At 49.3% G+C, this 25,190-nt stretch overlaps 1 protein-coding gene across 6 annotated transcripts in view; it reads right to left on the bottom strand.

Moving 5' to 3' along the window:
- DLG3 (discs large MAGUK scaffold protein 3) overlaps positions 1 to 25,190 on the bottom strand; it is a 180,083-nt gene that overhangs the window by 103,263 nt on the left and 51,630 nt on the right. Inside the window, exon 1 of one of the 6 annotated variants that reach the window (XM_077825802.1) lies at positions 15,203 to 15,535. The exons of the other annotated variants lie outside the window; for them this stretch is intronic. Coding sequence (XP_077681928.1) covers positions 15,203 to 15,526 — 324 coding nt within the window. The 5' untranslated portion in view covers positions 15,527 to 15,535. Of the gene's footprint in view, positions 1 to 15,202; positions 15,536 to 25,190 lie in introns of those variants that run through there. 6 annotated transcript variants of the gene reach the window in all.

Below are 25,190 nucleotides of genomic sequence, written 5' to 3'. Positions count from 1 at the left end.
AGAGAGGCCGCAGCTGGAGTACTCTGGCCAGTTTTGGGCAACGTAGGTTAAGAAAGATGTGGACAAGCTGGAGTGAGTCCAGAAAAGAGCCACAAAAATGATAAAATGTTTAGCAGCCCTGACCTGTGAGGAAAAGTTGAAATAATTCGACATGTATATTCTAAAGAGAAGAGAAGACTGAGGGCAGGACATGATAGGAGTCTTCAAATATGTTAAGGGTTTTTACAAGGAGGGCAGCGATCAACTGGTCTCCATGTCCACTGCGGGTAGGACAAGAAGTAATCAGCTGAGTTTGCAGCAAGGGAGATTTAGGTTTGCATTAGGAAAAACTTTCTAACTTTAAGAATAGTTAAGTTATCTAGGCAGGTTGTGGAATCCCCGTTGCTGGAATTTTTAAGAAATGGGTAGGCAAGAACTTGTCAGGGATGGTCTAGGTATACTTAATCCTGCTTCACCGCAGGGGGTTGGACTAGATGGCTTCTTGAGGTCCCTTCCATCCCTACATTTCTGTGGCTCTATAACAGAACAACAAGAGGACACTCAATGACATTTGAAAAGTGGCAAACTAAGACAAGGAAATATTTTCCACACAGTGCACAATCATATGGAATTCATTGCCACAAGGTAGCACTGAGGCCAAGAGTTCAGCAGAATTCCAAAAATGTTGCACGTTTGTATGGATAAAAAACAAAACAAAAACACCTGCTAGAGTTGGAATAGTAAATACTAAAAAAAAAAAAAAAAAAGTTCTGGAAGGGATATAAACCCTTCTACTTTAGGTCATCAGAAAGCCTCTAAGTAGTGGAGAGTAGGAGAAAATTCAAACTTACGAGCTCGATGCAAGAATTATTGGATGAGTTTCTCTGGCCTGTGTTATGCAGGAGGTCAGGCTAGATGATCCTACTAAACCTTTCTGGTGTTAAAACCTATTAATCTATAAAGCTTGCCCTGGTGACAGATTATCCCATTACTACCTACTGCTGGGTTTCTGGTACCTATCTCTGAAACCTCTGGTCCCAGCCACTGGCAGAGGACCACGAGTGTGATCCAGCTTGCCAATTTTGATTTTTTCATGTCTGACCTGTTTGAATTTCTGAATTTTTAACTCTCCCAGTTCCCCCACCTACAGTGCAAGGAATCAACAAGCGGGGGGTTCCGGTCTTACCCAGAAAGATTCTGATGGCAGAATGAAGCAGGAGATGGTTAATTTGATTAATTCACTGATGCATTCTTATCTCTCCTGCTGCCATAACTACAGGCTACAAAAGGACAGACTTCGATGAGGGCTAATTCTCCTTTAGATCAGGCAAACACAACCGCTTTCAAATGCTCCTGCTGAACTCCACCCACACATAAAGCAGTGTCACACTTAAGGTGCAACATCTTGGGAACTAGGAGGCTTAGAAGCAAGAGCTGTGTCCCCACCTCAAAGCTCCCCTTTCTGGCACTATGGAGTGCTCATATCAGACCCTGATAAGTTGTGAGGTAGCATATCTTAAACCCAACACTGGGCTAGGTCTGAATATTGCATGCCTGTGGTCCCAGACCAGTACAATTTTGGGAGAAAATTCCACATTTCTCAGTAAAAAGAAAACACTTTTATAGCTGGTGGTTAAAAAACAATGGTGGCTGTTTGAAATTGCTCAGAGGTTTGAAATGCTAGAGGCCATCTCGGAGATGGACTGGTGGCAGAGTGCAGAGGAACAGGTTAAAGGTAAATGCAATTTATCACATGGCACCCTGAAGTATTGTATGGCGATTACCGCCACATCTGGTGCTTTGTGATCCTTCTGCAGGACAGGTGCTATCGGTGGTAAAGTCACAGAAGCTTTTAATACCAGCCAATGTCCCCTGGGATGCCCCATCACAGTCCCTTTGCTCCATTACTAATCCCACAAATCATGGCCTCCCTGAGCCTTGCTACACATTGTCTAGCCTGCTCACTGCGTTTCTGCTCTCCATGCAATGAGCATCTGTCCCAGTCATTCCACGCGATTGCTTTTTATATTTGAAAATACCGCTGGGAGCGCAATTTCCCACATGGGATCCAGGAGAACAGTAACGTAAGTGGCTGCTTAAAACAAAGCCACATCCTGGCAAAAGGAATTCAGACCAGGAAATCCCTGTTTGTCTCCTGTTGGGAGCGACTCCAGGAAGTGGAGTATTATGGGAGAGGTGTTTAGATATGAGTCACTAGTGACTTTGCGCTTGCAGGGATCCCTACGTTTGTATCTTGCCCATGTTTTTCGGAAAGTCTGACAAGCCCAAGAGAGGGTTTATAGATGAACTGATTGTCTTCCGCCTTCACAGACACTGGGCCCTCCAGAAGCAGCAGGAGGGGCAGGAATGTCATTATTGTTTGCTAGGCAGCAAGAAGATGCTGGTGAATTGATTTTTTCCTTGTCTGTGTGGAGTTTTAAGTAATTTCGGCCTTAGGGTGAATGGCATGGTCCCATGAAGAGAGGAGAGGGAAAGAGAGCAGTGCACTTAGATCACATTCAATGGGGCTGTCAGAACTCTTCCATCGAAAACACCCAATCACATTATTATTGTTTACTGAGCCCTGCCATCATGCTTGGGGCGGTACAAATGGAAGTGGCGGCCCTGGCCCTACAAAGCTCACCATCTTGGGCAGGTGCAAACCAAGCAGTGTAGACACATGGCTGAACACCCACAAATCCCACTGACATCCACGGGCGCTGAAGGTGCTCAGCACCCTTGAATATCAGGCCAAGAGCCTGTGTCCATTGCCAGTCTGAGTTTGAGGTGCTGCAGGAGTCTCACAGGGCTCACTGCGGGGCTTTATGGGAAATGTGAGGTAAGGAGGGAGGGAGGGAGGGAGAGGTCGCCTGGCGTGAGAAGAGTCTGTCCCAAGCTAAAGGAAAGCCGGCACAAAGCCAATGTGGACGAAGGCGGCAGAGGGAGAGGCTAGCAGAGGGGCTTGGACAGAGCAAAGGAAATGAGCAGGGATACCGACAGGGTGGAGTTGTGCAGGGTCTGGGCGGTGGGATGAAACCCATGCAGATCACATTCAAGGAAGGATTCAGGGGGGTGTGGATGTGGCTGGAGTGAAGGTGAGGAAAACGAGGCCTGGCGGGGAGCACAGGGAGGCCGGAAATTACAGCAGTCAAGGCGAGAAGGAGCCAAGGCAGGAACAAGCTTCGGGCAGTAGGGATGCAGAGGGAAGGCCAGACTTCCCTGGCACCGGAGCTCCAGCAGGAGTAGGCTGCCAGCAGCCCCGGCAGTCTGTGGTGCAGGGTGGGAAAGATCTCCACACAGTGCCGAGGCATCTGCAGTCCAGAGCACCCAACACTGGCACTGACGGGAGCTAGCACCAGACCCAGCCCTCACGTAACAATGGAGGAAGCAGCCAGTGACTGCCCAACGCTCTGGACGGGTCTGGCGCCCTACCGATCTCCCTGGGATGCAGAGTGTTGGTTAGGGCCCAGTTGCTGCTGGGATGAACTAAAGCAAGAACTTCTGCCGGCAGGGGAGACTGCAGGTTTGAGTGGAACAGGTGGGAAAATGTGTGTTCCTCCTTCTAATAGCTCTCAACTATTCCTCACAGTAACCCCAAACCTACCCCAGGCCATACAGACCTGCCAGGCTGCCATTTATTATTAGGTGTGAAGTCAGGTTCCTGACTTCACGGGATAGAAATTATCACGTTTATTGACACTGTGGTTGTGCCTATTGGCCCCAGTCAGCACTAGGGGGGCTACACACAGAAGAGTTTCCAGGATAATCCCACGTCTTTTCCAGCTTTTTCCTTGGCTGGTTTTTACCATGCATTTCCTTTGGAGTCCTCATCATTCATTCCTACATTAGCAAGCTGATCGCCATTCGTCCCCATAGAGGCAAGCCCCTCCATGCCGATTCTGGACCCTCGTGAGACGCAACGCTTCTTTAGTTCTTCATCCTTCTCAAAATGTCTGTCAAACGCTGCTGTTGCTCTCTTCACACCAACAAGTTGTGAGGTACAACAGCACAGCTGGTTAGGAGCTCGTGGCAGCCAGACCCAAGGAGGGCAGGGGACTGAGTACACAGAGACCTTTTGCCTTCCAAAATGCAGCCCAAGATCATGCCGGCTGGCCAGGTATAATAAGGGGCAGGAGTTTGTCCATTTCAGTTATATTGCAAGGAGGTGGCTGCTCCCTTTGGCACAAAGGCCTAGTACAAGTCACACTCTTTGGAAGAAGAAAAGGAGTACTTGTGGCACCTTAGAGACTAACCAATTTATTTTAGCATGAGCTTTCGTGAGCTACAGCTCACTTCATCAGATACATACCGTGGAAACTCTTTGGAAGTTTACACTACTACTCCTCCTCTGCTCCTGTGCTGTTGTGGTCAGTTCCTGAGCCAACATTCAGGATATGTAAAAACAGGCTTTTCCAAAGCCCTAGGCCCATAGAAGTGCTCCAGTGACAAGAAAATGGGAATCTGGGTTATTTTTAAAAATAACCCAATGACCTTTCCCTTCCAGTGTGGTTTGATGGCTGCAGTCTCTCAGACAGGCTCTTTAACAGACTCGCATGCCCTGTCGCTCAGGCACAGAGTGACATATGCGCACACTGACCGAGGGCCACATCTGTAGCTTTGGGCTAGTGCATGAGAAACAAGAAGTTAAATGAAAATAGGCGAGTCATTTTGGTAGTTTCTGCATCTCCCTCCGTTTGAATGAGCCACACAGAGAGGGCAAGGCCAATCAGACTTTTCAATGTCTTTACTTTGTAATCTTCTCAGGGTTACTAGTAACAGACAAGTAAATGGTTTTTCAAATAGCTGATGAAGCTGTGTGTCCTTTCAAAGGATGATGCCTGGAATCTCAGAGCGGGGAGAGAAAGGCTCAGTGACAATCCCATCCACAGTGAGGAATGGGCCACAAGCAATCCCTCTGGCGCCCACTGCCACGGGACAAGCTTCTACACAAATGTACAAACTTTTTAAAAACTGCCAGCTTGAAAGGTCCTAGATTGTCAGACACTGACTGGGAAATGGACAGGCAACTGCACTGGCGTGCAGTGCCACAGGGGTGCACAGAAAGCAGATTCATGGAAACCCTGTTCTGTTGGCAGGTCACCTCCACAGAAGCACAGTGTCCTGCCATAGGTGGGGAAGTGTCTCATGATTTAAATTCATTAATTTCCCAGGAGTCTCTGGGAAACAGCATAGCAAGCTGGCTTACCATTAGCAGGATTCACCCTAGTCCGGACTGAGTTCTCATCTGTTTCTCTCCAGCCTCTGCTGAAGCTTTTCATGGAGAATTCTTTTCCCACCACCCAATCTGCTTGCTGTGCTATGAACAAGTTCTGTAGGATGCCAAGAAGCATTCGCTCTTATCATGCCTGACATGAAGACATTCCTCCATGGTGAGCTGAGTGAGAGCCAGGAAGGTGCGACTTGCAGATCAGAAGGCAGAACAATCCTTCCAGCTCCTTCCTTTGGAGTGTAGATGTGTGCGCAGTTATTTTGGGAGTATATCTGAACTTTTGGGGCAGAGCTAACTCAGGTCCTGCTTCTCTTTACACTAGAGATACATTTACCTGGATCTGATCTAAGACTTGGCACCACTGGGAGGGCTTGTCTGGATCCATTAGTCCCCTTTCTAGGGGAAGTGCATTAGATAGGGGGTGATGCTGCTACCTTCAGAGCAGAGGCCTGGAGTTTGAATGTGGACAGTGCTACAGGATGCCTGTGTATAATGAAGCCCACGATAGTATAATGCTCAGTGTTCTAATTCAGTTTGCACTGATGTTCTCTCCGGGTCTCTGAACGTCACTCTACATATCAGAAGAAGATATTCTGGTCTCTTCCTCCTGCACGGGGCTCTGTTTGAAGGGATTCCAAGCTGTCCTGGCTCAGCCTTTATGGAGCACTCCAAAGGCTAGTCACCGTGCCTTACTGTCAAAGGTCTGGCAGGATTCTCACCCGCCATGTCCAATGTGACAGAGCAGATTTCCTTCCTCTTTCTTCTGCAATCTCCCGGGATTAGAAAAGGAGAAATCTGTATTTCTCCAGTGGGGTAGAAAGGAACTCCTATCATATGCCTTTAGACTGCCCAGTGCTCACATTTGTCAGTCTAACCTTTGGGAGAATGCAGATTTATATACCATTTCTAAGCATTTGTCTGGCTGGTGACCTAGAAAAGCTGCTTTTATAAGTCTTCCATGAAGAGATGATGTATAGTTCCTCTTTCATGCTGAGATAGGCTCCCTACAGTCCCAGCTCACATTCTTGCCATTCACCGGGCTTCTTGTAAGTCTGCACTGCACTCTTGCTTCAGCACACTTTCTGCTCTTTCCACTCTCCACTCTGGTTGGGACCAGGCCATTTCTGGCAGCTCTCTGGAGCTGCCTTTTATTACCTGCATCGTCTCTTTATAGGACAGCTGGAGAGGACAGAGCAACTGTCTGCATTTGTCTGAGGTGTGCAAACTCCAAAGAGAGAGAGGGAGAGTTTAGGGAGCCCACGGAGCTGAACTAGGAGGAATGGCATGAAACTGAGCAAAGGAAAATCTAAGCTGAACGTCGGGACATTTTCCAAGCAGTGAGTGGGCAATAAGGCTGTAGGACAGTCCTGCAGCAAAGTGTGGGAAGCCCCATCTCATGACTGGGCTCAACCAAAACTCCATTTGTTTTGTTTTTTCCCCCCCTTGGGTTTGACAAAAGTGATCCCAGGCCGAGGCCATTTAAAACATTTCCCGAAGATAAAGGGGTGACGCCTGCAGTGGTAAAGAAATGTCACCAGCTTGACTGCAAAACCACACACAACCCACCCCAACCCCAGTGAGTCGGAAGAGGAGCCAGCAGCCAAGCCCTATACCCATGGCGAGGCTGGAAATTGTAGGAGAAGCCATGGAAGGGAGGAGAAGAGATAGGCCATGAAGTTCCAACACAGGGTCTGGTCTTTGCAAACCCCGCTTGCTGCTGAGCAGCACTCCAGCTGCTCTCTGTATGTGACCACAGGCGGAGCGCTGTTGCTGGACTGGGAGCACAGCCACCCACCCGCTTAGGGTGTGCCTACATGGCAGTCGGTGATCTGACTAAAAGCTAGCACACATATTCCTATGCCAGCTGCCATCCAGCTAGTGCCATGAAACCTCGCGGGGAAGACAGAGTGGTGCAGACATCAACCTGCGCTGCCCAGCCTGCCTGGAAACTTACTTACAGGCCTAGCCCATGCCAGAGCCCACACCGCTAGACATACCCTTACTCAACTGGAGACTGTCCCCCTCTTCACCGTCCCTTGATACCTTCCCCGTGACACTGGACACGGACACCAAACTCACTGGAGCAAGGACTGCTTTTTGGTCTGTGTCTGTACAGTGCCTGTCACCATGGGGCTCCTAGGTCTTGCCGCAATACACACAACAACAACAGACACATCCAACCGCCCCAGCTTTCCTAATGTACAGCTTTCATGCCAGGAGTCTGAGATCTCACAACCTAGCAAACTCTGCACTATGATCAGCCCCTCTGAATCTGAACCATAAGCCGGAGACACCTTTGCACTTAGGCTGCATACGCTCTGCTGCATAAATCATTGTGGACCTAGTTTTAAACATCCCCAGGTGTGTGCAAAACAGTGAAACATACAGGGCTTAAAACATCCCCAGTTGCAAGGATTCTTGGCTGGGATGCTGAGATTTGCAGGGTTTAACATTCACTAGGAGTGACACAGAGCTCCATGCTTTTCCATGTTCACTCTGGGGGCTTTTAGGGACCAGAAGAGACTCTTACCCAGCAGAATAGGGCAGACAGGAAGCTTTCCCAGGCAAAAACAATCAGCTTCTGAAGCCTATAAGTTTTCATTTAAAAACAATTAAGGCAATTAGGTTTGAACATGAAAGTTAGGCGCGTTGCTCCATATTCAAGCCTCTAAACCCAATTTTTATAGGTACTATGTACTCCCAGATCTTGTGTCCTGACAGTTACCCCCTAAAATTGACTCTTTCCCCATAACAAGAACATTTAGTGCTACCTGAACCCTTGTGTGAGAGTGTTTCTCCCTTAAAAACAAACAGACAGATACAGAAAGAAAGGGAATAAGGGAGGTTGTTTAAAGGACGATTTGCCTGATCTTTGGAGTTTCAAATATTAATTTTTTTTTCTGTTTTGCTTTGTGTTGTGTATTGAATAGTTACTGAACATTAAGAAGCATTTCTTGGGTGCTGTAAAAGCAAACCACCTCCTTGGTAACAGAACCTCAAATCCAAATGATTGTTCACAGAAGGGTAAAACAAAGAAGTAACAAAAAGGGGAACTTTATGCTGATAGCATCTGAATAGCCCTGTTTAATCCTCACTTGAGGCAGCCTTGGCATTTTTCACCCTCACACACTCCTCGGGATAGTAGGTGTCAAGTAAACTTTTTGATGTTTTAACTTTACATTTCAGATTGAGATGCTTGGGTTTGTTAACTGTTGTATTAAGGTTTTTTTACCCCTTAAATTACTGGTCTGTATTTATAACCATAGCACCACCTTCCCATCTATTTTTCTTAACCGTGGGTTTATACATAACAATCATTTGATTTTACACAGCACTTTCCACCTATGGCTCTCAGATCACTGTACGGTGAAGGTATGATCCCTGTAGTACAGATGGGGAAGCTGAGGCACAAGGAAATGATGTGACTTGCCCAAGACCACCCACCAGGTCACTGCAGAACTTGGAATAGAATCCAGGTTTCCTTCCTCCTAGTCCAATGCCTTATCCACTCAAACACACTGACTCCCTGCAAATCACTGCTTCACTGAGGTGTGGCTAAACACATGTCCATATATTATCACACACGCCGTATATTTTACATTTTATAAAAAAACCCACTTTCAGAGTCAAGGGTCTATTTTACTACACTTTTGGATGCTTCTCCTTTGCCATGTGGGAGCCATGATGGCCCTGGCCTATCTATGTGGCCCTCTGGGTGGTTCATGTCTGCAGTGATTTGAGCAGCTTTTCTCTTTCTTGCTTGGTTGCCCTGGATTTAGCTGCCTGCCTGTTACAAGGGCTCTGTGCTGTATCAGTGTGCAGCTTCTGCAAGCCAAGTTGGGCAACCCTCCGAGCTTGTCAATCACATGTGCCAGCCAGCCACCCACCCACCAGTGTCTGGGAATCAGACCTTCCTCAGTCGGCAGGCTTTGTACCTTGGAATCCAGCTTGGATTTACACTCTTGAAAAAGACTTACACATGTGGGTTGATCTACTCTTTCTACAACTCTATGACAGGACTTGGCTCAATATTTCCAATGGTGGTATACCCATCTGTCTCACCATGTGTCACATGTCAAAGGGCCAGTGGTTCTGTAGCAGGAGACTTGCTTTTGAATGGAGTCATCACTGAGGGCTGTAGGCACATGGAGAGGGAAAGGAACAGGCTTTTCAGGGAGCAGCAGCAGGATTTGGACACAGACTGCATGTGGAGGACATGGGAGAGGGAGGAGCTGCAGAGGGTTACTAGGGTATGGGCATGAGTGACAGGGAGGAGGAACTGTCCAAGGGGAAGTGGCGAAGGTCTGGGAAGGAAGATGAGCAGTTCAGTTTCTGGCCATGTTCAGCTAGTGGATGGCAAGACAGCCAGGAAGCACTGTTAAGACACGCTCACATGTACAGTTGGATGGAAGGAGACGAGGCGAGAGCAGCTACGTGGATTCACACAGCAGCAGCGAAGAGGTGATAAATGAATGTAGGTGAACAGAAGAAATCATTCAGAGAGAGGTTGTCAAGTAAGAGAAAGAGGAAGGCCCTGGGCAGCAGCCCCAGGACTCCTACAACTGAGGGGTGCGGCTAACCCAGCGAAAGACCCATTGGGAATGGTCAGAGAGGTGACAGGAAAAAAAGGGAGAGGACAGCAATGGAGAGAGGAGGGGAACATACATCGGAATAGAATCCATGCATCCTCTTTTGCACTGTACCCAGCCCCTGAAACAGGAAGGGGAGAGGAGAGGCTAAGGGCGGATTTTGCTATTGTTTTATCTACATCTAAATAGCTAAAAATAGCTTTCACAGGGTTTGAAATCTTTAATTAAAACCAAGTCCTGATGTGCAGCAAATCCCTCCTGATGTGCAGCAGAGCTCGCTCCTTCCATGAAAAGGCCTGCTTGGTATGTTCCAGTATGGCCTGCCATGTGCAATTCCCCATTCCTTCTGGAATGGATCAGTCACACTGGAGACAGCTGACAGGCCCACTGTGCCTTGGAGACTCTGCTGCTACTGTGCCTTATTTCTGGTCTGTAAATTCTCATCTTCCTTCACTTTCTCCAGCCTGGACAGACCAGAATTTCACCCCTTATAGAATTACTTCTCCCCACACCAAGAATGGCACTTGGAAGGAAAATTTACCCCTTTCCTGCTTCGGCTTCTCTCTCTCTTCCTCTCTCCCCGAAACGCCGAGAACTCCCTCCTCCTCCATCTTCAAGTGCAAAGATTTAGCTAATTTCTTCCATGAATAGAATATAAGTAGCCATAGCAACATCAGCCTGCCAACCTTACCACCTCATATAGCTCCATGTCCCCATCACCTCTTTTCTTGTTCACCATCCCCTCCCACCTCTCCTGGAAACCAGCGAGGCATCATCTCTGGCTTCTAGCCTATTCCCTCTCAGTGTATGTCCTGCTTGCTAGTCCTGCCCTTTCCAGCACTCCAGTAATCGGCCATTCACCACTCACTAGCCCATTGTGTCTTCCCTCATATTCTGAAGGCCAATATCCACACTCTCATCTCAGAAATTCTCCCTATGTCTTCTCTTTTTCAGATTCTGACCCACATCCAACCTCCCCTTTCCCAGCAAAATCTCACAGAAGGCACTCATCTAAGCAACCCCTCTCACAACAGCACCTGAGACCATCTCCAGATGGGCTTCTTTCCCCTTCACAATGCTATGAAGCCTGGCTTACTCCTCCTCTCCTTATCCTTCTGAGCCTCAGTGATCCCTGTAATGTTAAAAACCATTTCCTCCTTCCCAAATGTTGGGTACAGTTCTTTGGATTCTTGGTGCTCTGTCGTCCTGGTTTCATTTCTGTTCATCCAACCCCTTATCCCCTGGGGTCTTAGAACGCCAACATCCTAATCCTTGTCAAAAACAGCAGGTCGGCCCTTGTAGAGCAAGTGCTACCTCCAGACACGCCTGCCGCGACTGTGCCAAAAATACCACGTCAATTCTCCCAATTGAAGGGAGAAACTAAAGCAAATGCTACTTTCAGCGTTCAACTAACCTTTCCTTAGCAACTCCCCACAGAAATCAAACCAAACCACACCTTGCACATGGCTGCCTGACCCTTCTACTGCTTTTCCCTGCACAGGCACAAAATCCTGCCAAAGGGGACATTCCTACATGCTGCTGGGATCCCTGAGATGCCCTCTCCAGGAAGTCTAGTCTTTTCTAAGGGAACCGAAGGACACCACCAGGCACCTCTTGCTCTTTTAGCTGGGCTGTGGAGCCACAGGTACTCGGAGCCACCCTCATCACCTACCTCCTGGTCTGAGTCTGTGGGTACCTCCTACACTCAGATAGAGTCACGTTTGGCTGTTTATCGAACGTTCTTCTAATGCCACTCTGCCTACATGACCATATTTCTCCTCCATTTGCATAGTCACCCCCCCCACACACACCCCTAAAATGACATGGATGGCGTTCTTTCTAAACTTTGACAGTGCCACAGAACTCCAGAGAGGCCCATGGAAGGAGAGAGCAGGAGACCTCTGCTGCACTGGATACTTTATTCAGTAATGGGCATTTCAGATCAAGCAGGGACAGCAAAGCTGAGGCAGCCTCAAGAAATACAGGACATTTGCTAACAAATGGTTAGCAACCTCCAAGGCTCCAGCTTAAAGTATGGCTATGCCTCCCGGCCTCCCCACCCCTGAAGTTCTGCCCGTGTGGCAATTCTCCATCTGTGTCCCATGGACACATCTGTCACTGGAAATTCTTAGTGTCCCAGAACAACTCGCTGAAACCTTGGACACCTCAGTGTGTCTCATTCTAACTATTGGGGCTCCCCTTCAGAGTGACCAGAATCCCAGTGTGTTTTGGGCTTTCGTGGGTGGAGAGGAGACCCTTCGGTTGAGGTTGGTTCCAAAGGTTGTTCCGTTGGGGGGGGGGGGGTGTGCGGAGGGAGGAAGGGTCTGGTTCCTGCCTGTTCTGCTGGTGATGATGCCAGGCCTGTGGCCTGTAAACACTGGCATCCACGTCCTAGCGCCTCGGTGCGGGAGACAAACCAAGCATAGGCTTCAGCACAACAACATGTCAGCGCAGCCTTAGATGGACGTACTGGGAATTTCTAAATGCCTCTCTCCCCTGGGAAGCCTGGAGCATCAATGTGAAGGGGAGGGGAGGGGCGGGGCTTCTGGCACTCAGTTCCTCTAGCCACTGCAGATCAGTGATACTGCCCAGCTGGCTAATGCTGCTCTCTGCCTTTCTTTCCCTTCTCTAGTAAAGGGTTAGCGCGGATTCCTCTGCTCACCCACGCCCGGCCCCACTTCCCATTTCCAGGGTGCTGGCAGACAGAGTGGGGAGGAGAGAGGGAGGAGGAAAAACAGAACAATTAAGGAACAAGAGAGACTGTTAAAGAAAAAGTGGAGGAGAAAAAAGGCATGAATTAATAAGAGGAAAAAAAGATGACTGGGGGTAGGAGAGATGAGAAGGAAGAGAGCTAGAAAAGGAGGGGGAGTTGGGGATAAAAAGCCTATCTGAGCCCTTGTGCCCTTCCTGGAATCGGGCAGAGGGGCTTCTCGATTGCCTGCATAAGCCAATTTGTGGGGGGAGGAGGGAAAAAGCCAGGCCATGAGAGGTGGGAGGTGGTGTGTGTTAATGTTTCTGATTATACGGTGTGCTTTTGTGCAAGGCAGCGTGTGTGGGCACATAATGTATGCCTTTGTAGTGGTGCATACAGTACATGTGTTTCTAGGAGGTAAAGGAACATGTACCATATGGGAGTGAACACTGTGTGCACGAACCCCTCGTGTGTGTGTGTCACACTACATTGCATGCCTGCAAGCAGCTGAGCAGACCCTGTGTGCACACGTGCCTGTTTGCATGTGAGGGAGAGAGAACAGGTTGCAACGGAGGAGGAGAGGTGCAGAGCCCACAGTGAAGTGAGCGGGTCCCTCCTCTCACAGTGCAGTCCCCCAGCCCCCTCTTCCTCCTCCAGCTCTGTCTACACAATCCTTTTCATCTCAGGTTTTTGAAATGGTTCCAGGAACACAGATGCCATTTAAAGGGGCAGCCCTATATCAGAGCAGACTTGGCTTTATCTCTAGTGCGACACAGTGCTGTGATGTTTGAACAATTACCTTTAGCATTTGCACCCCCCATCACACTCCCACTGGATCGCGAAAGCCCCTTCAGCCTCACAGAACCAATCTCCTTTACTGTTGTAGCGGCCGGGCACAGCTGTTTCTGCTTGCCCACCTTTTGTCCTCGGCCTGTCCATAACTGGACGGCGAAGAACACTGATGCCTAAGGCTCAGACATCTTGCACCTTTACAGCAGAAGCATTTGCTGCACAGCTTTACTCAGTGCATACATTTGCTACACACCAGGGAGCAATTCTGCCTTCTCTGATACGGTCTGTGTTCATAGCACACACACCCCCCCCTCCCCCCCCCCACCCCCATATGATACATGCAGAGCCTTGCTAGGCACATGTAACCCTGCACACAGGTAAGGCATCATCACTCCATCAATCCCTTGCACTGCTAGGAGATGGTTTTGCCTTTTAGCAATGGTAGAACCTAATAAAGCATTCTCCAATCTGCAGACATTCAAGCCAAACCAACCTCTAACACTCAGTGGTAGCATCACAAAGAGAAAAGGACTCCTGTTCTACCATTGCAAAACATGAAGGATTCCTGCATGTGAAAGCATGGCCCCTTCTGCCCACCCCAGCTCTGCTGATGGCACTGATCAAACGGACATTTCTCTCTGTCACCCTTTGCAATCATCTTAACAGGACCATCCCAGCACCCGCCACTGCCAGGGTTAAGGGGGAGGGGAGGAGAAATGAAGGAATAACAGGCACTGGCTGCTCTGACATCCCGGTGCCTATCTCGCCCTTCGCGCTCCATGCATTGGATGGAGCTACAGCACAGACAGGATGGAGCCAGCTTGCTGGGAGCCAGCTGGAAAGCTAGAGACAGATTTAGGTGAAGAGACAGACAGAAACCGTCCTCCTAGGAGGACGTTTGGTTTTGGGGCACTTTCTGTAAACACTCCTCTGGGAGTTTCATTTCAGAATCAGATTATTTCAGAGATGCGCAGGGATTCAGCCAGTAACCAAGAAGGACGTAGAGAGGAAAGAACAGGGTTTGGAGGTAGATGGTCTCTCAGCCTGGCCTCAGCCTCCATTTTACGGCTTTGCAAACAGGCTCCATCCATTTTCTAGGCTGGCTGATGGGTTCAAGAGAAGAATGGCCTCCCCATGTAGAAAAGATGAGAGAGACAGCCCGGCAATTGCTTGTTAAGGAGACCAGTAATAAGATGGGAAGAAGTAAAGGCAGTGAAATGGGGCAGAAAGCACACAACATGCCAGAGACCAGAAGAAGGTTATATAATTATCGATGGGGATGGAGAGCTTGGAACGACGAGTGGGGAACAGGCTTCCAAACCCAATAGAAGGTGGGAAACTAGTTTGGTGAGTGCTGGCAGTCGGTGCCAACAGCCTCAGAGACTGCCCTGAGGGCAGTATGCCTGGTGCCTTGCTCCCAAGGGCTGATGGGACACTTGGCATCACCAAGACTTCAGGCAGCTGCATTCTGAGCAATGAGAACCTGGGGTGGGGTGCCAATGATCACCGGTACTTGTGCCAAGCGGAATTCAGACAGGCCTTAGCAGCTAAGGCCTCAGGAGGCTGTTCCTAGCCCAGAGCAGAACGAGAGAAGAGAGTGCACAGCCTCGATGCTGGCCTGGGAAGTCCTGGCCCGTCCAGCCAACCCCAATAGCCAAGCAGTGCCGAAATGTGCTACAGGACGCCACCTTCTTGCTAACACATCTCTCTTTCCGAATGAACATTCTGCAGAATCCAGGGGTCCTTCCAACCACTTGCCCCATCCCTGGGGTACCTCAACCCCCCCACCATTTACTCTAGACACACGGAGGCAGAACGAGTGCCTAGGATGCTTGGGGAGTGGTAAAAAGCCCTGTAACAAAAGCCGCCCCTCCCCCCCACCACCACCTTGGCTGCGGGGAGCCAACTTGTGTCCCATACCTGTTCATACCAGTCGCGGTTCGAACATGTGCATTCTGGCCACCAGTTTGTGCTGTTCCCGTTCATCTTGGGAGTGCTCTTCCCCTGCCCCTGCTTCAGGGGAGCAGGGACATTGTCCCGGGAGGTGGGGATGAGTTTGCTCTTATTCCGAGAGGTGGGGGTGGCTCCCCCCTGGGACGGCAGGGTCTGCGAGCTGTAGCCCCCGTAGCCGTACTGCTCATGCTGCCACTCGCCGTAGGACGGAGGCTCCATGCGACGCAGGGCCGCCATCCGCGTCACTTCGTAGCACTCTGGGCACTTACAACAGTGGTGGTGCTTGTGCATATTTGCTTTCATAATACACACACAACCAAGAACAAAAGGGAAAAGGGACCCCCCTCCCCGAGCAGAATATGCCTCCGCCTCCTCTCCCTCTACGCACCCCCTCCCCCTCTTGTAGTCAGAGATGGTCCAGAGTCTTCTGTACAAAAACCAGAATTATAAATCTATTATCTCCAAAGGACAGCCACACCATAAAAACGGTTTCTGTTGTTCTGCATTGCCAGCCATTCAGGTGCTAGCATGTCAGCTTGCCCCTCAGGCCCTGGAGAGCTGCTGGCATGGGGGGCTCGGTGCAATCAGCTCTCTGCCTTGCTTCATTTAGCTGCTTTGCTGCTTCCCCAGTGAGGGTCCGTGGCAGAGGAGTCCCTGGCCCTGGCAGCCGTGTGCGCAGTCAGGCTCCCTCAGTGGGTATGTGCAGGGGGTAGGAAGAAGATAGCTGGCTTCACCTGCAGGGCTTGGGCTGGAGGATTCTGCTGTTTCTGGTCCCTGGACGAGAAGGGAGAAGGCGAGAGCATCTATCTCCAGCCTCCCCGTTCTCCCGGCCCTCAGCCAATCACAGCACAGGGCAGCATCAGCAGCAGCGAGAATGTTAAACAGCAGGCCCTTAAAGACACAGCTGCCTCATTCCTACCCCTGGAGCCTGCTGCACCATTCAGCCCCCTCATGGAGCCAGCTGCCAATCACAGTGCTGGGAAAAAAGGGGCAAAAACCTGTCCTGGCTGAAATGACTCGGTCAGAAATCCCACAAAATCCACAGAAGTTACTGGTGGAAAAGGCCCAGGAGATCACTAAGAGAAGCAAGGGATACTCTTGTCATTCTACAGCCTACACAAACAATACCCTTTTGATCTCGCAGTTGGGTGACACCCAAATGCCATGTACAGTGGTCACCTTTCAGAGCGGTCGTTAAAATAACTACATATAAAAGTACCGTCACTATTTGCAATGCTCCCAATATACAGGACAGGGAACACAGAGGGAATATTGAATGCACTGAAGCAACAGTAATTATCTAAAGCAAAACTGGAAGGTGTATCAGGGTAACCACTGCACCGTAAATCCGAATCTACATTAAAACAAACTCAGGAGGCCTCTTCCCTCATGACAGGGAATTCCAGGGAAGGCTGCCTGCTCATTTGCTTTCCAAACAGCCAGGGGCCTATCACTCTGTACCCCATGTGCTGCAACACCTGGGCACAATGGAGGGAAGCTAAGAATAGAGGGAAATCTGCTGCAGTATCCACGGTATGCATCTGATGAAGTGAGCTGTAGCTCACGAAAGCTCATGCTCAAATAAATTGGTTAGTCTCTAAGGTGCCACAAGTACTCCTTTTCTTTTTGCGAATACAGACTAACATGGCTGTTACTCTGAAACCAGGGAAATTGTTAAATCCTTATGTTCTTGCTTTGGGCCCTCTGTCATTAACTGGAAAGGAGAATGCTTGGTGTTTTCTCTTTTAGCACAAGCAGGGAGGAGAACACATTTTCAGTGGGTAGACTCAGTGCTGGGATGAAAGGGAGCACAGGCAGATGCTGGACCCACCTTCCACAACACAACTCTGCAAACGCATTTCATTCCTGACATGTAGCCACCCTTCCCAGTGCAGTCCTGTCCCCATCAGAACATGCAAACTTCCTGGTCACTTCCGCCTCGGAACCCACACAGCACTACCAGGAATCTTAGTCTTGCAGCTCACCCCACACAGCACTACCAGGAATCTTAGTCTTGCAGCTCCCAGTGTTATTTCAGGGCTCCCCACAGGCACCACCCCTGACACCCTTCAGTCCCACCCTGCTGCTGCCCACCCCCCCAGCCATCCCAGCCCATGGTAACCCCTTCCTGTGCCCAGCCCACGGTAACCCCCTCCTGTGCCCAGCCCCCCAGCCCACCTGCACACGGTAACCCCCTTCTGTGCCCACCCCCCCAGCCATCCCAGCCCACCTGGACATGGTAACCCCCTCCTGTGCCCACCCCCACCCGGCTATTACAGACCTAGAGCAGAGATGGACAGTCCCGCTGATTTGTGTGGTTGTGTTGTTATATGCACAAATTGGGGTCAGGATGAGACTAAATTCAAGGTCACTTATGACTCAAGCTAGATTGGGAACGCAGAGGTGAAAGGATAATGGATTCACCCAACAGCACCAGCCCCTCTCATCTGGGGGCATCAAAGCTCTATCTCCTGTGTTAGAGGTGTTCTACAGAGCTTCATTCCTGCACCTGGTTTTGTGCTTCCAGTCCCTTCCATTTCCATGTACGCTGATATCCCGGGGGGGGGCTGCGTGTGTGTGCAAGGCCAGTCAAAAGGATGGATCCTCAAAGAGCCCAGCCACCATGGGACAGTAAAAGAAGCTTGTTTTGGGGCTGTGGGCAGGCAGAGGGCACTGCTCTGTGCACAGATTCCTCGGTTCCAAGGCCAGAAGCGCCCAGCGTGACCACCCAGTCCGACCTTCTGCATAACACAGGTGGCGGAACTGCCCCAAAAGAATTCAGAGAGCAGAGCTGTTAGGAAAACCTCCAATCTGGATTTAAACATTGCCCAGGATGGAGACTCCACTATGACCCTCCGTAAGCTGCTCCAGTGGTTAATTAAAAATTGACACCTTATTTCTAGTGTGAAATTGTCCAGCTTCACCTCAGCCAGGAGATTGTGTTGTAACTTTCTCTGCTACACTGAAGAGCCCATTATTAAGTATTTGTTCCCCACGTAGGTATTTACAGATGACCCCTGGAATACAGGTCACCTCTGTATTAGGAAGAAAGTGAAAAGTTGGAAGGAGTTCAGAGAAGAGTCACTGAAATGATCGGGGGCCAAGCTACAAGGGACAATCACAGAAATATGTTTAGTTAGGTTACACTCCTGCTAAGGGGGAAAACTGAAAAGAGCCTGTAAGTATCTGCATGGTGTAATCCACACCCCAGGTGGGAGAGGAATGGTTTAGAGCAGTAGCACAAGTGTACGCTGTTAGGAGCGATGGGATGAAAACAGAGTAATAGCACGAGCCTAGAACCTAGATAACCAGATCAGATGCCAACGAACAGTGAAAACACCAAAACAAATGCCCTGACACTGAAGGATCTGTTAGTCTGCGGGATGGTCTCCAGCGGGAAGAAGGGAGGAACCACCAATTGGGATATTTAAAACTAGACTGGATAAGGCCCTGGAGACTGTTGAGGAGAACAGTCCTGTCCCAGCTCCCCAGGCCTGGACTAGTCAGAGCCTAGGTGTGATCATTTCTGTGCTAGGATTCTATACAATGAAAGAGTTGCTGGGACTAGCTCAGTGTATCTCCAGGTACCAAAACCCAAGCGGAGATGGAGATACTAAGAGCACAAGAAATTCCCACTCGTATGCAGCTTCCCCTCGGAATGCTCAGTGTGTGAGAAAGGTGAACAACGAATACACCTTTCTTCCCTGGCCCAGAGCCCAGGGAGCTGCTGCCACCCATCAGACAAAGCTCGGAACCGCTGCCAGTGGGTGTTAGGAGATGCTGAGAAATCCAAATGGCTCAATTTTTACCCACTTTAATCCCCACCTCCCCCGCTCCTTTGGGACACGTAAGTGCTGCTCCTACAGCACGACAGCAGACAGAGCTGGTCCATGGAGCATCTCCTGGGGTGTGCACAGTCCTGATGCTCACATTGTTGTGTCTTCTCTTGACTCCAGCTGCAAGCATTATGAGGCAGGGACTGTCTCTTGCTATGCGTTTGTACATCCACTAGTACCAGGGGTCCTGATACCGACTGGGGTTTCTGGCTGGCTGTGCAACACAAATAAATAATATGGACGGCACTGGCTGCTCTGCCTGGTTTCCAGCCATTAAACTGCAACAAAGAGCTAAAAATACAGAAATATTTTCCTAATGTCACTTCCCCCCGGGAGCAATTGCTGGAGTCGCTACAAGGATGTTGTGTGATCGCAGAAGGAGGGGAGATGGACAAAACACTCTTGATTAAGATGTGGCACACATGGGGACCCTAAGGACTAACCCCAGGCCCCAGCTGAGATCATAGAATATCAGGGTTGGAAGGGACCTCAGGAGGTCATCTAGTCCAACCCCCTGCTCAAAAGCAGGACCAATCCCCAATTAAATCATCCCAGCCAGGGCTTTGTCAAGCCTGACCTTAAAAACTCCAAGGAAGGAGATTCTACCACCTCCCCAGGCAACGCATTCCAGTGTTTCACCACCCTCCTAGTGAAAAGTTTTTCCTAATATCCTAAACCTTCCCCACTGCAACTTGAGACCACTACTCCTTGTCCTGTCCTCTTCCACCACTGAGAATAGTCTAGAAGCATCCTCTCTGGAACCACCTCTCAGGTAGTTGAAAGCAGCTATCAAATCCCTCCTCATTCTTCTCTTCCACAGACTAAACAATCCCAGTTCCCTCAGCCTCTCCTCATAAGTCATGTGTTCCAGACCCCTAATCCCTTCACTGGACTCTCTCCAATTTATCCACCTCCTTCTTGTAGTGTGGGGCCCAAAACTGGACACAGTACTCCAGATGAGGCCTCACCAATGTCGAATAGAGGGGGACGATCACGTCCCTCGATCTGCTTGCTATGCCCCTACTTATACATCCCAAAATGCCATTGGCCTTCTTGGTAACAAGGGCACACTGCTGACTCATATCCAGCTTCCCGTCCACTGTCACCCCAGGTCCTTTTCCGCAGAACTGCTGCCTAGCCATTCGGTCCCTAGTCTGTAGCAGTGCATTGGGTTCTTCTGTCCTAAGTGCAGGACCCTGCACTTGTCCTTATTGAACCTCAGATTTCTTTTGGCCCAATCCTCCAATTTGTCTAGGTCCCTCTGTATCCTATCCCTGCCCTCCAGTGTATCTACCACTCCTCCCAGTTTAGTATCATCTGCAAATCTGCTGAGAGTGCAATCCACATCATCCTCCAGATCATTTATTGAAGATGTGTGAAGCCCCCACTGTATGTTGCTGACGTGGGGCTGAGCAGTAGATTGAAGTTTCCCCGTCATCTGTGGAGCCCCTCACTTGTTTAACCCCAAGGGGGCTGTGGCGCAGGTTCCTAGGGGGCTTGTGTGTGTTCAGGTTAAAATTACACACACACTACCAAGTTATGAACACTTGTCATGCCACCTCTACCCCCACAGGCTTTGTGCTGACTTGGGGTGGGCCTGGGCTCTCACACAGAAGCCAAATACAATTCCAAGCCTAGGAAAACCCAAAGTTCTCTGCAAACCAGCACATAAGTCAGCTCTTCTGGTTTAATAACGGCTGTTGCATCTGCCAGTCCCGCAAGGGGGCATCACAGATGTACCCTTAACCCTGTAATGGGGTTCCTCATTCCGTACCAGGGTTCACTGAAAGAGCCAGTCTAAGCAGTTAGGCTAGTCGTGCGTTGAGTGAAAGGAAATCCTTTTACAGGCAACCCATAATTAGATTGTGGAACATAGTGCCACAGGATGTTGAGGCCAAGAATTTAGTAAATCAAGAGGGATTGGATATGTATATGGATAATAAGAATATCCAGAGTTATAATAATTAGTGAAGAAAGATGGGGGCTAAGGTTTGGGATGGATATAAGACTTCAAGCTCCGGGGTATAAACCAATCCCTAATTTTTACAGATTAGGATGCAACCTTCCTGGGGGGCAGATTATCCCCCATCTGCCAGTTGCAGATTTTCTTGCATTGTTTTCTGAGACACCTGGTGCTGACCAGTCGGAGACAGGATACTGAACTAGATGGACCCCAGCTTTGATCCAGTCTGGCAATCGCTATGCGACGCTTTAGCAGCTGACGTTCCAGGGCTAGGAGTAGCAGACTAAAAGGAGATGGAAGGAGGCAGCTGCCTTGTGAGGAGGCTGGCAGGAGCATTAAAGAAACTGGTGCTCTCCCTTCTGCTTGAGAGGATTCTCACACTTACAGCACCAAGCAGAGCAGCAAGTTGTGAGCCGGAGGGACAGCCAGCAGCAACTCCAGAGCTAAGTTGGAGTTCTCATCCAGCTAGTTACACCACCACATGGACTGGGTAAGCTTTCCTCAGATACACCTCAGTCACACATCACCAGGAGATTCTTCATGGATATTGTAAAATACTAACAATGAATTGTTGCTCCAAAACCAAAGGTCAGAAGCTGAAGTAAGTCCCCCCCAAACAGCAGGGTGATCATGCTGGGGTGGGAGATGAATGAGCCTGACTTGATGCTAGCAGGGTAATGAGGAGGCCCATTTCATTTACTAATCCACGAATATCTGAGAGCTCTTTCTCGGTGGTGGGGTGACATTGGACCTGGAGGTCCACCTCATGGAGGGATTGGACTAATCTTAAAAGGGAGAAACATTAAAATCATACTTGGGGGAAATCCATTGCTTTACATAAAGAGCTGCCTTCTCTCATTGGCTGGGGCTGCCCCAGCCACCTTCTCTGGCTACCACTACTTGTATTTTGGCAATAGTTTCCTCTTTCCTGCTCCTCAGCCCTGCAGTGAAGTCAGACATGCATATGTGACATGACAGTCTAACTAGGAAGGACTGAAGGAAAGGGGGATGGGGGTAGAGGCAATGGCCAAGGAGGAGGAATTACAGCAGAGGGAACTTTGGTAATAAGTGTGTGTATTAGGAACAATTAAGAGAAGCATTAGGATCTCTGTTTTCCATCAATAGATTTGAACATGGCCTCCTGCAGGAATGGCATTTCTCTTCACTAGCATCCAGGCTTCCATGCTGCCCGCTCCATCTCTGTTGAACTCCTCAGACACGATAGCCATGTGGCAGCCTTGGGTGGAATCCTCTCCATGCCTTGTCTCCAGTGCGGATACTGCTCCCCTTAACTCAACTTTCCTTCCCTCAAAGGCTAGAAAACTTGGAGGCATCCATGACCCAACCTCTGTTTCCCCCCTGCACATCTCCATGATCTGTAAACTACTTATCACCATTACTGAATGGCCAGAATACATCCTAACCTTGCATCCTCCTCTTCTGAAACTCTTACTGGTGCTTTTGTCACTCACTCCTTGTCTCATGTATCATTCTCCAAATCCCCGCACGTCTGCTCTACAACTGCTGCACCTTTATCTCTGCACAAATTTGTTGCTTATTTCATGCTTTTCTACAGTTAACCGCATTTGTCTCCTGCTGTTCTCATTGCTCTAAAGGTCCATATCCATTGCAAAGGACTTGCACTGCTTTTTACCAGTTGCCCTCATTTTTTCCAGTGGCAGCTAGTCTCATCCACACAGGTAAGCTATGCACAATAAAAGGGCTGCAAACATCTGTCTCAGCAACACTTTGCACAGAGTAGGAAATACTCCCCAATTCTTATAGAAAAGAGATTACATAATAATAGCTCTTAGCACACTCGGATCTCAAAGCACTTTGCAAACAGTCAATCTTCACAACACCTTCAGCAAAGTGATCCTAGTTTTCACCCAAAGAAACTTCAGCATAGAGAAGTGAGGTGACTTAGCCAAGGTTGCACAGCGGTCTGATGGCAGGACAAGGACTGTAATGTTGGAGTCCTGATCCCCACATCTTTGACCCAGCCACATCCCCGTTCTCCATCAAAGGCTGGTGGAACGGTCTTGATTCGTTCACTCACACCGTGGAAAGAGGAAGCATTTTACTTTTCTTTTAAAAAAAAAAAAAAAAAAAAACTTGTTTAAAAAGCAGAATAATCCAAATAAAAAAAAAGGTGACTGGATTCTTCAATAGGGAGCCACTGCTGAAAGCAGCACTGAGGCGACGTTGTTCATGGAGATCAGAATTGCCTGGCTGGGTGGGTGACTGGACTTTGGTTCAGCCAGTGAGTGGCTTCAGCCCTCAATTTTCTGAGTGGCAGCAGTTGAGCCTCCAAGACATGAATACCTGGATCTCCAGGGCCAGGTCTGTGTCTGACAGGTCAGGACTCCATGTTCTGGCCAGTCACAAGACAATTGTGGATGGCTTTTGCCATCCTGGCTATTTGGGCATCCAGCAGCAGTGCTGAGTCCAAGGACCTGATTTCACCAACACAAGCCCCTTTAGCGGAGCCAAGCACTAAAGCTCTGCTAATGGGGGATATTACACAGAAGGGAAGGGTTATTCTGACACTCTTCCTCCTTCCTGCCAAAATCATCTCATTCTTGCCTGGGTTCAGCTTTAGCCACCTGCTCTTTATCCAGGTGCTCTCTTCAGCCATGCACTGAGAGATGGTGCTATTCACGTCTGATGCGAAGGAGGTGTACATCTGGGTTTTGTCTGAATATTGCTGGCACTTTAGTCCATATGGTCTCCCGGTCTCTCTGAAAGGCTTTATATCGATGTAGAATAATATAGGGAAAGTACAGGGGATGGTGGGACTCCTGAAGAGAGGATTTGGAGGTAGAATACTTGCCCATAATAATAATGCTGTAGCCCCTTAGGGTATGTCTACACTGCAGCTGGCTGTAGGCCTGAGAGTCCGAGCTGCAATGTCCACACTGCTATTTTTACTGCACTCGCTCCAGCTCTGCTAGTGCGAGTCTGTTTCCCTGGGTTGGGAGGCTCGCTCCCAGCTGCTGTGTAGACATACCCTCAGCGGTGGGACAGGAGTGTGCGGGGAACAGCATCAAACACTGCAGAAAGACTAAGCAAGGGAAATGCGTATGGCTTCCCCTTGTCTCTGGGCAGGAGGAAGTCATCCACCAGAGCAACACATGCTGCTTCTCTCTGTACTGTGCCTGGGCCTGATGCCCAACTGAGAGGGATCCTGAACATTGACAGCTAACTCATGCCACTTGAGAGACTGGCTTTTGCAAGCTTCTTGATTAGCAGCCCCGAGAAACAGAGGTGACACTGGGCCACAGGCTGCAATGTCTGTTGAATGTAGCAAAGACAATTTCTCTAGGACTGTTGGACTTTGGCTTGTTTTACAGTGTGCAGCTGATTCCCCTTCTCACAGGTGCTGACAGTCTCTGGCAGTTGGGCCCCCAGGGCTTCTGTGCTCCTTTGCCACCCAGGAAAGGCAGGGATCAGAGTCCAATGAGGTGCCCTGATGGCTGTCAGTGCTTCTGTGGGAACGGGCTCAGTTCTTGGAAGGAGAGTCTTGTGTTTGTTGGTCCAGCTCTGGGCTCTTGTGATTTTTGGAGCCTACAAGGCCCTCCTGGAAATGGGTGATCTCTGTGAAAGAAGGTAACAATTGCATGCAGCGGGAAGTACTGTGTCTAGAACTGAGTGGGGACAATCTGGGTTTACTCTTCTGGGATAAACCTTTGGACAGTTTTACCTTGGGTGTCTCTCTCTGTTAGCCACAGCAATCTAGAGCAAAAGAACAATGAGCAGTCTGGTGGCACCTTAAAGACTAACAGATTTATTTGATAAATAAATACATATGTTAGTCTTTAAGGTGCCACCGGACTCCTTGTTGTTTTTGTGGATACAGACTAACATGGCTACCCCTCCGATACTTGCAACCTAGAGTAGGTGCTGAAAGTGCAGCATTCTGAGGGCTAGGCACTCTGATATCTCCCACATACTCTGCAGCCGCAGAGAAGTAAGAAATCGAAGACAGCGGAGTCTGCAGCCATTAACCCAACAGATGGGAGCACCAAGGAGGCAATGTTTCTAGTGAGACTAGGTCGAAAGGGAGGGAGTGGGAGAGGAGGTAATGCAATGATCTGAATGCTGGGCTCCTCGTTCTGACTCCCTAGAATGACAGTCTCCCAACTCAGCAAGGTTG

This window comes from Eretmochelys imbricata, chromosome 9, assembly GCF_965152235.1.
Source record: "Eretmochelys imbricata isolate rEreImb1 chromosome 9, rEreImb1.hap1, whole genome shotgun sequence".
Lineage (NCBI taxonomy): Eukaryota > Metazoa > Chordata > Testudines > Cheloniidae > Eretmochelys > Eretmochelys imbricata.
Note: the sequence above shows the minus strand (reverse complement) of the source record. Positions and strands in the feature narration are given on the sequence as shown.